Source organism: Zeus faber (genome assembly GCF_960531495.2).
Source record: "Zeus faber genome assembly, chromosome: 6".
Lineage (NCBI taxonomy): Eukaryota > Metazoa > Chordata > Actinopteri > Zeiformes > Zeidae > Zeus > Zeus faber.
The window spans coordinates 27,494,301-27,506,992 of NC_137201.1; the positions used below are offsets into that span (position 1 = coordinate 27,494,301).

Below are 12,692 nucleotides of genomic sequence, written 5' to 3' on the forward strand. Positions count from 1 at the left end.
TCCATTACTCTTACTGACCATTAAGGGAAGGGTGGGGGTTAAGGATGGGAGGACACAAGATTTTATCTTTAATCGCGATAAAAACAATCAAGATAATTTTATGAGGTGAATTTCCATTATCGGGATAATGGTGACACATGAGCGTAAATATCCTCAGGAGTGACTGGAAAAAGCGGTCTGGCTCAACCTACAGTCCTATTGATTTCCTGATTTATTTTGAATTGCCATTTGTGAAAATCCTTTTTAGTTTGACTCTTTGCCACAGTGCCAGTTTGGACTTTATTTCATTTAAAGAACAGACTCGCACAATGCTGCTATTTTTAATTTATCAATATATCCTTTATTTAAGCAAGAGACCTTATCATTTATGATTCCCTTATTTAAGATTGTTTGATTGGGTTTTTTTTTTTTGCTTTCGCTCTGCTGTCCTTACTGTACCTCTTTCTGTGTGATCTGAAAACAAAACAAGTTATTCGTTCACTGTGCATTTAAGCACATAACTAATTGAACCATGTGGATGCTTGGATATCAGGTTGATATTTTTTCTCATTGTGATTACCTGCTGGGTCTTGGCGAGAGTCTGTATCTGTCCTTGTTTGTTTTTCACTACAAAGGATGTTCACAAAAAAAGATATGTGTCCTATGATGCAATACAAATATTTTTACCTTAACATAATCAAAGGTAAAGTGATTCCAGTATTTTTTTGGTGCCATTTTAAGAGTTTTAAGCATATTTTAATGATTTTCGAGATTATATTGTGAATCGCAATTATTTTGGCCAGGACAATCGTGACATGAAATTTTCATATCGTCCCATGCTTCTGTGGGGTCAAGGTTTTTGTTTCCGGGGCAGGGAACAATGACACAGAAGTAAAAAAAAAAATGCATCTACCCATAATATGGATAGATGCATTTGTTTTACTAAGAAACATAAGAAAATGCTGAAATATAATTGTAGCATGTTTCATTTCAATTGAACTGATGGAGATACATTTTTGACAAATGACCATGAATATATGGCTTCTCAAATTGTTCATGTGTCTCCCTTTGCCCCAGGTTAGCATTAAGGTGAGCTCCAACAGCGTAAATGAATGTGATTTTGTCAAGTAAAAGCCTGAACATAATTGCAAATAATTGACTTATCTTTGAAACTGAAAAATACATTCTCTTAGACTAGACTGTTATCATAAGGGTTAATTTGAACAATATAAAACCAACCACATGAGCGTTCAATACTCTGAGGGCAGTGTTTGCAACGTTGAATTGTTATTCAGGGGTCTGGGTAGCTAAACAATTCAAATGCCTGTAAAAATAAGAACGGCATTTGGCTGGAGGATCCCAGCACGTTGACACGGTCCATGTAAGACAGAATGTGAATGACTGAATGTGAGGCAACACACATTACATGTGTTTTTTCAAATTCAGCAATCAAACGTTGCGCAGTTGAATTGAAAATGCAGAAAGCTCCAAATAGTTTAATAACATTTAAATACATCAATGCTTTGGACTTCTTTGGCATGATTGGCCTAGTGTGGCATGATTGGCCAAGTGTGTGAGCCTTTACCACTCACTGGACCCGTTGTGCAAATGAGTCCTGCTGTTAACAGAGTGAGTGTGTCCTTTAATATTTAGGAGGGATGTCACTGGTGTGTGCGACTGCGATCTGGTTCCCCTCACTCATGTTGCGAGCCAGAGCACAGAGCGCTTTGACGAATATGACCCGTGACATATGCAAATGTCTACTGATTCACTCGGAGACAGCAGGATGTGCGTGTGTGTGTGTGTGTGTGTGTGTGTGTGTGCAAACGTGCGTGTGCGTGTTAATGTGCATACCTGCATGTTGACCATTGTGAGTGTGCATGTGTGTACCAATGCACGCATGTGCAGCTAATGAAATCCTGCAGATATATATGCAAAGACACACGTACACATGCACTAGTGTGTGTGTGTGTGTGTGTGAGAGAGTGCATGTGAGTGTGCATGTGTATACCAATGCACGCATGTGCAGCTAATAAAATACTGCAGATATATATGCAAAGACACACGTACACATGCACTAGTGTTTGTGTGTGAGTGCATGAGTGTGCATGTGTATACCAATGCACGCATGTCCAGCTAATGTAATACTGCAGATATATATGCAAAGACAAACGGACACATGCACTAATGTGTGTGTGTGTGTGTGTGTGTGTGTGTGTGTGTGTGTGTGTGTGTGTGTGTGTGTGCATGCACATGCATTTGTTTGTGCATGGATTTTCATGTGCACGTCTGTGGAATATGCAGTTGCATGCATGTACACAATTGTGTGTTTGTATGTGAATGCAAAAAGATGTATGCATTTTTTGTTGTTTGGTGTGTGTGTGTGTGTGTGTGTGTGTGTGTGCGTGTGTGTGTGTGTGTGTGTGTATGTGCATGTCTTCTGTATGTGAATGCGTTGGTGACAAGCTTACTTGGATCCGACTTGGAAAACGTGTCTCTGTCCAGCAGGTTTCTGTAAAGAAAAAAAAAAAGAAGGAAGAGGGAACATTTAGCCACAATTCACTCTGTCCAACTCCTAAAAAGTCCACGCTTCATTAAAACCCATTCCCTCAGACAACTGTTGTTTACATGTGACTCCTTTGATCGTATTGCCTTTGTTTCATCAAGTTATTTATGCAAGAACATTAAAGAGACTGGAGAACTTGACTTTAAGTCAGGCCCATTCATATTTTAAGCAAACAGAGAGGAAGGCAGAACTGGGACCTATTTTTCCACTTTTCACACTCCCTGGGTAACAGTGGAGGATGCCATCAAATTTACATGACGTTCCCATTTCCCCGCCATCACACGCTAAGTATAAATGCGCCGTTGAGTCCCGCTGCAGAGCAGATGCTTGGCGCCATCGAGGTGCTCCGCTGCGAACCATCAGAAGCGCGATTAAATATGCACCCAAAGACGACAGCTCTCAGATGCCCACGACGCATGAATTATAACACGGAAAGAAAGAAGAAAAAAAAACAACAACATTACAACAAAGAACACAACAAAAACAGCAGAACTTCAGGGGTGTCGCACTTCACAGCCTTTTTTCAGAGCGGAAGGGAGACCCGGGGTGTTACGTCAGCATGGGTGATGGATGCAAACAGCATGTGCTGTGGCTCCGTGCACCGTTGGCTTACAGCGCCCGGGGCTCCAGAGAGAGTTCCAGAAGGGGTGGGGGGTGGGGGAGGTTAGACTGACAGCCAAAAAGATGGCTGGAGAGATCCTTTCAAAATCTGATGGATCCGTCAGATGGTGTACTGAAAAGTTGCTAGCAATTCTCATTTTGTATTGTGTAAAATGTCAATATATCCATCTAGAATCATATCGTGAGTCATCTCATCAACATTAGACGGAATCTAATCATGAGCCTTTGTGTGTCGAAAACCAATCAAACCGTGAGATCTTGCCCCATACTCGGCCCTACATTAAACGCCACAAATTGCAAAAATGAGGCTGAGCCCAGGAAGACTAAATAATAAGAAGGGGTTAACCTAAATTAAGTGTTCCAAATGACCACAAAGAGCACTATGAACGTACAACTTGTAAAGTTCACTCGGCTTAAGAAAACTACAATTCAAAATCTATTGCCACAGCCCGATCTGCATTAAATGAGCTCCTCCACATCTTGAACCCTGTTATAAAAAAATAAATAAATAAACAAACAAACATGGATGGAACGCCAGCGTGAGGAGGATCCTTGCTACCGTGTTGGCTGCAGGGAGATCAGATCAGAAGTGTCTTAAGGCGGCTGATGGCTAGTGATGTATCTAGATCAGGCACCCATGTTGTGCTGATCCCAGTATGTCCCAGATGGTATGACGCCACGCTCGGCTGCGTCTTCGTCAGAGCACGCCCACTAGCCCTTTCCTGGCTCAAGACCTTAAATAAATGATAATAAGCGATGAAATTGGGGCTGGTCACGTTGTCTGCACACTCTAGCCGGAGATGACTCTCGGAGGTTTGTATGACGGCATGCGAAGACGACCTATACCGGTCGAATGGTAAACGCATAGGACATGAAAAGCCACACCCTGCTCTAACACCAAAGGTACCTGATTGGGAGAGAGAGGGCGGGTTTGACTTGGGAGAGGAGAACCGGCGGTCTGCGGCCAATTCTCTAATGTGAGTGGGGCGGGGGCGGGGGCAGAGAAGGGAAGAGGGCATCTCCTACTTCCTGTGTGTTTGTGCATGCATGTGTGTGGATACACTACACTCCCTCTGATTCATGCGTACCTTAGGGCATCCACCTGCCCCCGCATGGTCTTTCAGACAGGCCACTCTTTAAAAAGCCCTTTCCACCACGGGCAGTCCAGGAAAATTCAAGGTGGGCCCGAACAGAGTGCCTTGTCGTTCATCAAACATTTACGAGCGCAGTCCCATTTCGACAACGGAATTACATTTGACCCCCCCCCCCCCCCCCGTTACATCGCAGCCACCTAAACATGGCAGGGCTCTCATTTTGAGCCTTGAATACAAGAGGGGAGAGGGAATTTCCATCTGAGAGCACAAAGGAGACTTTATTTTTTTTTGCCTTAATGTATTCTTAAAAAGGGGGCCCATATGCCTACAGTCAAAGTGTGGTAACTCCTCAAAAGACAGGGATCATATACTATCACATCACATTAGCAGTACATGAAACATGAAACCATCTGACCTGAAGTACTATGGATGCTAAGATGCAGTTGATCTTCTCATGAGAAATCTTTCACCAGTAAATATTAAATACTTTTCTGCATTTCTAGCATGAGCCCAAACAAGTATTTAATTTATGATTAATCACTGATAATACAGCAGGCTCACAGTATCACCTTTACGCTTTCACTTGACACCGTGTTTTCAATTCCGTTCTTAACTCAAGAAGGCAACAAGGAATAAAGTGAGGGTATGAGCTGATTTGCATCGATGTCAGTTTCAATCCAAATGCTCCGTACAGCTTTTTTAAATGGATAATTTCCTCGAATTTACAGGAGCGGTGCTTGATGGTTTAATCCAACTCGGGATTCCAGGAGTGGATCCATTTTTAGCAAAGGAAGCCCAGGTGGCAGTGTCAGCGCCACGCTCTGCCCTCTAGGCCACCCAGTAGCATTAGCACAGAACAGGCGCACCTTATCGCTCTCAGCCTGCTTGCTTTTAAAAGTCAGAGGGCACAAAAAACGGAAAAAGCGAGCGTTTCATTCACAAAACACCCGCAAACTGTGAAATGCACCACTAACTGCGCTGCACGCAAATAGCGTCTCGGTGTGCCACTGCTATTGGCACGTATTTAAAATGAGATATTATGCACACTTTGGTCCCTTTCTATGCATATGAGCCTCGTTGCAAAAAACGTCCAAGTCACAAACATAAAAAAGGCAGCACTCGCAATCGTCTTCAGAGAGTTGATGCAGTTGAAGCACATTTATAAGAGGTCACGCCCAGACTTTCCAGTGATCTGTAAATCATATTTTGAAATTATTATCACTATCACGGCACCCGAAGGTAGCGGAACCCGCAACAGTCTGTGGTTTTCAAAACGCATTCCAAAAGCAACTTGTTGAACCATGGACAGCACCGCAGGCTGCGGCCTTTCCCGTGCAGAAGCCTGCAACTTTGTACAGTAAAACATTAAATCAACTGTCATCATTTCTACATTGTAATATTAAGATTCAGCGAGAACTAGAATTTCTTGAGCAAACATTTTAATATATACTCTTTTTATTCATATAATAAATTAACTGTGGGAACAGCAAGTTTTGTTATAAATGTACTCATACTATTTAAATGTTTTATACTCACTGGCCATAAACCTAAAAATAAAAAATAAAGTAAAACCTGGGGTCGCCCCACAGTGTAGGACCATAGGTGGCTGCTCCAATTGTGTAACTTTGCCCAAAACCTGAACAGGTACGAGGCTCCCTCCTAGTTCAGTGTGCTCTGCATTAAGGCCCAGTCCAGTTAATGAAGAGCTTTGGTTTGACACCGCAGGCAGAATAGTAAACCGCTAAAACTGGGACCTGCTGGTACTCCTCCTGGGAACGTGTTATTATTAGATCGATCGGGTCAACTGATGGGGTCCGACACCAACACAAAGCTGTCGCTATTGATTCGCCTTTAAGAGAAAGGAAGAGGAAAAGAAGGGGGTGGGAGCGTCGGAAGACGGAAGCTGTAACGATCGTCAGATTGGATGGTGGTGGGGAGGGGGTGGCTGTTTTGCTGAAAGTGCTGGAATTCAATATCCAATAACCAGCGCATTCCTTCCTAAATTCACAACATTGGTGTTGCCCCAGGGAGTCAGCACAGGAGTAGAATAATGAACCAAGGTTTTTGCAGTATTGTATTCAGCTGCTATCACTGATTTCCTTTTGCTCCCACAACTACTTTGAAAAAAAATGATGTGCTGTAATACCTTATGTTCTTCAGCATAACAAATAGAATGTTGTAAGAATTGTTTTCTACCTATATGCAAGTGAGGAATGCAGCTGTTGGTAAAAATGGATCAGTCCCTATACTCTGTGAGTATTAGTCAATGTGTACAAAAGGACTTGGAGCTCAATAGGAGAGCTTAAGACTAGAATTAAAGACTCTAAAGCTTCCACAGTATATGGAGGCATGTGTTTGACCAAGCACATTTTTGTATGTTTCTGAATATATCACTTGAGTGATATTTTCAAATTCTTGCACACAAAAGGGAGAGCTGATCTGTACTTGAAATCGGATTTTGTGATGTGCATGTACAAGCACAAGTTGTGATGTCAAAAACTTTTAATTCCCTTGAATGGATGCACATGACATCTTGTAATTCAACGATGTTGCTTTTTGTCGTTACGAAATGAAGCACACACTGTAATTTTACCTTGAGAAAGGGGTGTGAGGGCACGTGGGCGTTTACAATTTGCATATTCATAGATTCGTACATTGTCTATTATAGTAAATTATAGAGCTGCCACTAAGCCATTTCATGTAATTTATTGAGAATTTTGGTGGGGAGACTTTAATTAAACTAATAATTAGGTTCAAATATACGTTCAAACTAAGGTTTGAATGTATATCTGGAGGGGATCTTCAAAACTTTACTTAAAGCTAGGGATACTTGGGAACAGTGTTCTACACTGGTGATCAATGTTATCAATTTAAAAAATAATAATTTTGTCATGAGTTTTGTGAGGATAAAAATTAATCAATTTTAATTGTCCACTATGAGAGAGATCCAAAACCCATATGAGCTGTCACAGCACCTCTGGATCCTAACAGCTAATACAGCTCTGAAAAAGACCTCAGGAACCTACGGAACGGAAATTCTCAGCTGTAGAACTAAGAGGACAGTCTACATGTTGGAGATTCACTCCAGAGGATGTAGATATTTGCACATAATCTGGAGAGAGAGCACATGCTCATGCTCATGCTCCCCCTCCTGACTGGGGAGGCTCAACTAGCCACCCAGGACTAGGGTCCTGGACCAGGTGGGGAAGAATCCGGAGTGTACAGAGGTCCACACCCCGGATGAGCTGATTGATGATATAGTGAGGGAGCAGCTCCTTATGGAGCTCCCGGCCAGGACCGCCAGTTGGGTCCGGTGCCACCGACCGGTCACCCTCCAGGAGGCAGTGACCCTCGCCGAGGACCACGCTGAGGTCTATTGACGGACGGCGGTGTTCCAGCAGGATCCAGCGAGAAAGGTAGCTAGGCCCCGTCCCATAGGTCGGAGGATGTGGCAGGCTAAGGGGCGTGATTAAGCTACGGTGTGAAGATGCCGGCACGGGCTTCTCCCTGCGTCCACACGCCTGCTTTGAGTCGAGGAAATCGGCTTGATTCGGGCCACGGTGTTTTCTTTAATGTCAGTTTTGTCTTGAATTTTGTCTTGGTGGGTGCGTGGCAATACCCCAACCTGGACTATCCGCCACAAAAACTATTCATGAGATTTTATGAATGACAACATGTATCCTTTCTTAGATATAAAAACAGTTTGTAAAAAATGGCTTTGCAATAGATGAAAGCATGTTCAAATTGGGGGCCGTAATGGCTAAAAGTGATGGAGGCAATCTTCTCTCTGAAACTAGTTGGGGATATGGTGACTGGCTGGTACTCTACCTTAATTGCACCAAGTAGTTCCTTCAAAAAGTCATTAATGCAGTCACTTGCCATGACCCCTACAGGTCCTGTGTTCCACCTGCCAGGCCCCTGGGCCGTTGCCCTGGAAACCCTCTGGAGAGCCTGGGCAATGTGGCCATGCCACCTGATGCTGGCTTCAACTGCAGGTTTGATGCCCTTTTATCTGCTCCACATCAGTAGCAAGGCAAGACTTTTTAACCATAATGAAGGGAAGGGAATTGTATGAGAACAGCATCTTAGTTCTAAAGAAAAAACGCCATTGTAAAAAAACAGAACCTGTGTCGGTTTGACAGGAATTTAGTCATAAAAAATTTTGGTTTCCAGTCCAAAACATCGGTTAATTGCCATCATAGAATGTATTGCAGCATAAGATATTCATTATGCTAAAAATAAATGAATACAGTTAGTGTAATAGATACAAGAGTCACCACCCCCAAGGCCACGCTCGAATTATGCTACACACACCGAGAGATGTCACAAACATTACATAACCGCCTGATCGGAGCTATCTGAGCTGCTGACCACGATCATTTCGTAAGGAATGTGTGTATTATAACACTATTCTAGGCTTATAGTATGATGGTGGCATAAAATGAACAGAAAAGTCAATGAGAAATAAGTAAATTAAATTGTTAATAGAAATTATACGACAATCTTCAAGTAAAATGTCATGATAGTGACAGTTTTCAAAACAAAACTTGTTTTAAACAGGACACAAATGAAAGGCAAGTGTTATGGCTTCCTATGTGGTGTGCAAGCACCCCAAGAATTGTGGACGTCCCCCAGTCTGCAGTTGGCTAATATTATGAGTTACCTTTGGTGTATGTATTGAGCACAGTGACAACAGTGTCCAGAGTCGTGTCATCACAGATACAGAACAAGAAGCCGAAATCATGGCATGCATCACTCTTTCAACTATCCATTGTAGTCTAAGTGTTATGAGATCTACAATATACTGACATTATCCCCATCTATCATCCATTATTTTTCAAATTTAAATGATAGCAAGCCTATTCCAGCTTAAACATTTATGTAACGCACGTTCATTTGATAGTCACATTAAAGAATGCAAGCCCATCTACTCAATTGGAGAGACCAACTTTAATGAAATGCAGAACTGTACTCAACAAAAAAAAAAACCTTCTACTTGCACTGGATACCTATTATTCATCTTAATATGCTTTCATTTAAATGTTCATTGTGGCCGGACCTGCAGCTTTTCCCGGTCAAAAAGGGGCACACTTGCACAGGTGCCCAAACTGTGCTGGTGTTTATAGAAAACGTGGACACACTACACCTTCCCTTGCTGCCATTAGACTGGACAGAAAGTCTCTTTCTTAGCACCCTGTGAGGAAAGTGCACGATCCACGGCGACACATCGACCTGCCTCACAGCGGGCGAGGGTCCGGTTTCAATACCGCCCCATCACAACGCGTCAATTCCTCGATAGGACACCCTTACTACCTTTTGTGCCCAAAGGTCACGGCTATCTCTCTCACTCTCTCTCTCTCTCTCTCGCATCGGACGGACACGGCTCCAGACATCCTCCTTTCAAAATCATTCCCCTATAACAGCCTCCTCCCTTTGCATACTCGAAAAACAAAACTTTTCTGTCCTGGGCTTTTTATTAACAGACACAAAGCTAAACTCAAGACCGAGCAGTATGTGTGTGTGTGTGTGTGTGTGTGTGTGTGTGTGTGTGTGTGTGCGCGCCTGTGTGCTTTCAAGAGCTTGTAAAACAGACCGATAGGAGCTCGTCAGTGAAACGGTAAAACGTTCAGGATGTGGCTCCCGCATCGACACGGTGCGTTATGTCCGTTGTTCTGCTCGACTACGCTCACAATGGCTCTATAGGGGTGGTCTGGTTGATATTGACTTGATTATCGACTTGACGCCAACATGTTGAGGCCCGTGACCGACCAGTGTAGAAAACATCCAGGTTCTAAAAATAGTCTGGTTGGACAGAAAGTAAATGTGGTGAATTTTGGGAACCGCCAAGGCAAGTGAAGGGAAATGAAAGATCATTTGTTGCTTCATATAAGACGTGCTGTGTATAATGATGCCGCGCTCTTTTAGTCTTTTCTGTTCTAAATTATAAAATTTATTTTAAATATATATATTTTTTCGAGCTGGGGTGTTAATAAGAGTCATAATCTCAATGGTAAACCATAATGCTTTTTTCCCCACCACCGTGATCGAATGCAATTTGCCAATTAAGTGTAATATTTTCATGTCAGCGTTCAAACTGATGGGTTTATCCCTCTCTCTATCTACTGTATTCATTTTTAAAACGCAGGAATGAATTTGGAAGCTCTTAAAAGGCCATTTGTGGTGAACAGCGACGGCAACATTTTAATTTCTCCCAGCGCTGACTCAACTGGTGAAAACATAAAAACGCTGTATGTTAAAATGATGTCATATTACAGTCGTGTGACGTCCCCCCAGGGAGATGGCGTTAAAACAGCCACACATCATGTGGTGCCATTATCCTGGCTGGTTTGCTTGGTTAATTGGGGAGGGAGCCCAAAGCAATCGAGGATCAGGCTCATGTGAAGACATGCAGTACGCCATCACGGAACCCGTCAGCGGAAAGTCAACCTTGAAAGGTGGAATCTGAGGTGGCAAACGCAGGGCAGGTTGGCAGTTTGCGCTTCCGTCAAACTGTACTACTGTACAGTAGGCCATGGGTTCCCGGACAGGGGGTGTGGGATCTGTGAAAGAAGTCCAGGGGGTCTGCAGCCAAATAATCACATTGTTGTTAGTTTGTTAAAAAAGATTTAAAAAAAAAGTAAAACTTAAATATATTTTTGTATGTTTTTCTACAAGATATATAAACTCACCCTTACTAATGAAGAAACTAATAAATGTTACGTTTGTTGTGAGTTTTGCATATATACTGTACATATATATATATATACTGTGTATATAGTATTTATTTGTTCTTGGGAAGGGGATCCTTTTGGGGAGCCTGGTCTGTCAGATAGTAGGCCTTTATAGATATAGTATAGTATAGCTACAGGTTGGTTGAGCGAAAAAACAACAACAAAATTGCCCAAAAAAAAAGGCGGCGGGGACAGTCTGGATATAAATGTTTCTTTTTAATCAACGTCAAAAATAACCACTATGATCAACAAGGCGTTTCTCTAAATTCCCCAACATCGCCAAGCTCTTGCCAAGCAAATAATGGTGGAGTTTAAGAATCCACCTTGAATAATTGAGTTTAGTACGGTAATGGTTTTTTTTTTGCCGGGGAACCTCCTGGCTGTTGGTTGTTTTAGTTCGGGCTTTCTCTGCCGCCTCCCCGCCTGGCAGCGGAGCGTCTCCCCGCCTGGCAGCGGACCGCGTCTCCCCGCCTGGCAGCGGACCGCGTCTCCCCGCCTGGCAGCGGAGCGTCTCCCCGCCTGGCAGCGGACCGCGTCTCCCCGCCTGGCAGCGGAGCGTCTCCCCGCCTGGCAGCGGACCGCGTCTCCCCGCCTGGCAGCGGACCGCGCCTCCCCGCCTGGCAGCCGCGTCGCCGGCGCTCTCCGTTCGCCTACACACGTGGAGCAGAGCGGGATGTACTCACCGACAAGACACGGTGAGCTCAACTTTAGTGGCAGGGATGGCAGCGGTGAAGGGGTCGAAGTCCCCGATACACGCCATGTTCAACCGTCCTGGACCCTGCGCCGTTTCGGTGACATGGGATGAATGAAACGGAACGAAATAAATAAAAGAAAGAACGAAAGTTCAAAAACAAAAACAAAAAAAAACAAAAACCAAAACTAACAAAAAAAAAAAAAAAAAAAAAAAAAAAAGATCCGGAGCGAGAAACAGAAAAGACGACGACGACGACGACGACGGCGACGACGACGACGACGGCGACGACGACGGCGGCGACGGGAGGACGCCGTGTGGTGCGCGCCGTGCGCCTCGCGCTCTCAAGACTGACTGCTCGACTGACAGCGAAGGAGGGCGGGAAAATAGAGAGAGGGGGAGGGAGGGGAGGATGGAGAGGGGGAGGAAGAGGGACTGAGGAGAGAGAGAGAGAGAGAGATGAAGAGGGTTGGGGGAGGGCGAGGGGGAGAAAGAGGGAGTGAGGAGAGAGAGAGAGAGAGGGGTGGGGGAGAAAGAGGGAGTGAGGAGAGAGAGAGAGGGGGGAGGGGGAGAAAGAGGGAGTGAGGAGAGAGAGAGAGAGGGGTGGGGGAGAAAGAGGGAGTGAGGAGAGAGAGAGAGGGGGGTGGGGGAGAAAGAGGGAGTGAGGAGAGAGAGAGAGGGGGGTGGGGGAGAAAGAGGGGGAGAAAGAGGGAGTGAGGAGAGAGAGAGAGAGGGGTGGGGGAGGGCGAGGGGGAGAAAGAGGGAGTGAGGAGAGAGAGAGGGGGGGGGGGAAAGAGGGAGTGAGGAGAGAGAGAGAGAGGGGTGGGGGAGGGCGAGGGGGAGAAAGAGGGAGTGAGGAGAGAGAGAGAGGGGTGGGGGAGAAAGAGGGAGTGAGGAGAGAGAGAGAGGGGGGTGGGGGAGAAAGAGGGAGTGAGGAGAGAGAGAGAGAGATGAAGAGGGGTGGGGGAGAAAGAGGGAGTGAGGAGAGAGAGAGAGGGGTGGCGGAGGGC

General features: G+C 44.5%; 1 protein-coding gene across 1 annotated transcript in view; it reads right to left on the reverse strand.

Annotated features, from left to right (window-relative positions):
• LOC307231527 (copine-8-like) overlaps positions 1-11,751 on the reverse strand; it is a gene marked incomplete at both ends in the record, with an annotated part of 54,877 nt that extends 43,126 nt beyond the window's left edge. The window contains 2 exons of the mRNA XM_080002278.1: positions 2,451-2,491; positions 11,675-11,751. Of these exons, the coding sequence (XP_079858404.1) occupies positions 2,451-2,491; positions 11,675-11,751 (118 nt within the window). The remainder of the gene's footprint in view (positions 1-2,450; positions 2,492-11,674) is intronic.
• Positions 11,752-12,692: the final 941 nt, after the last annotated feature.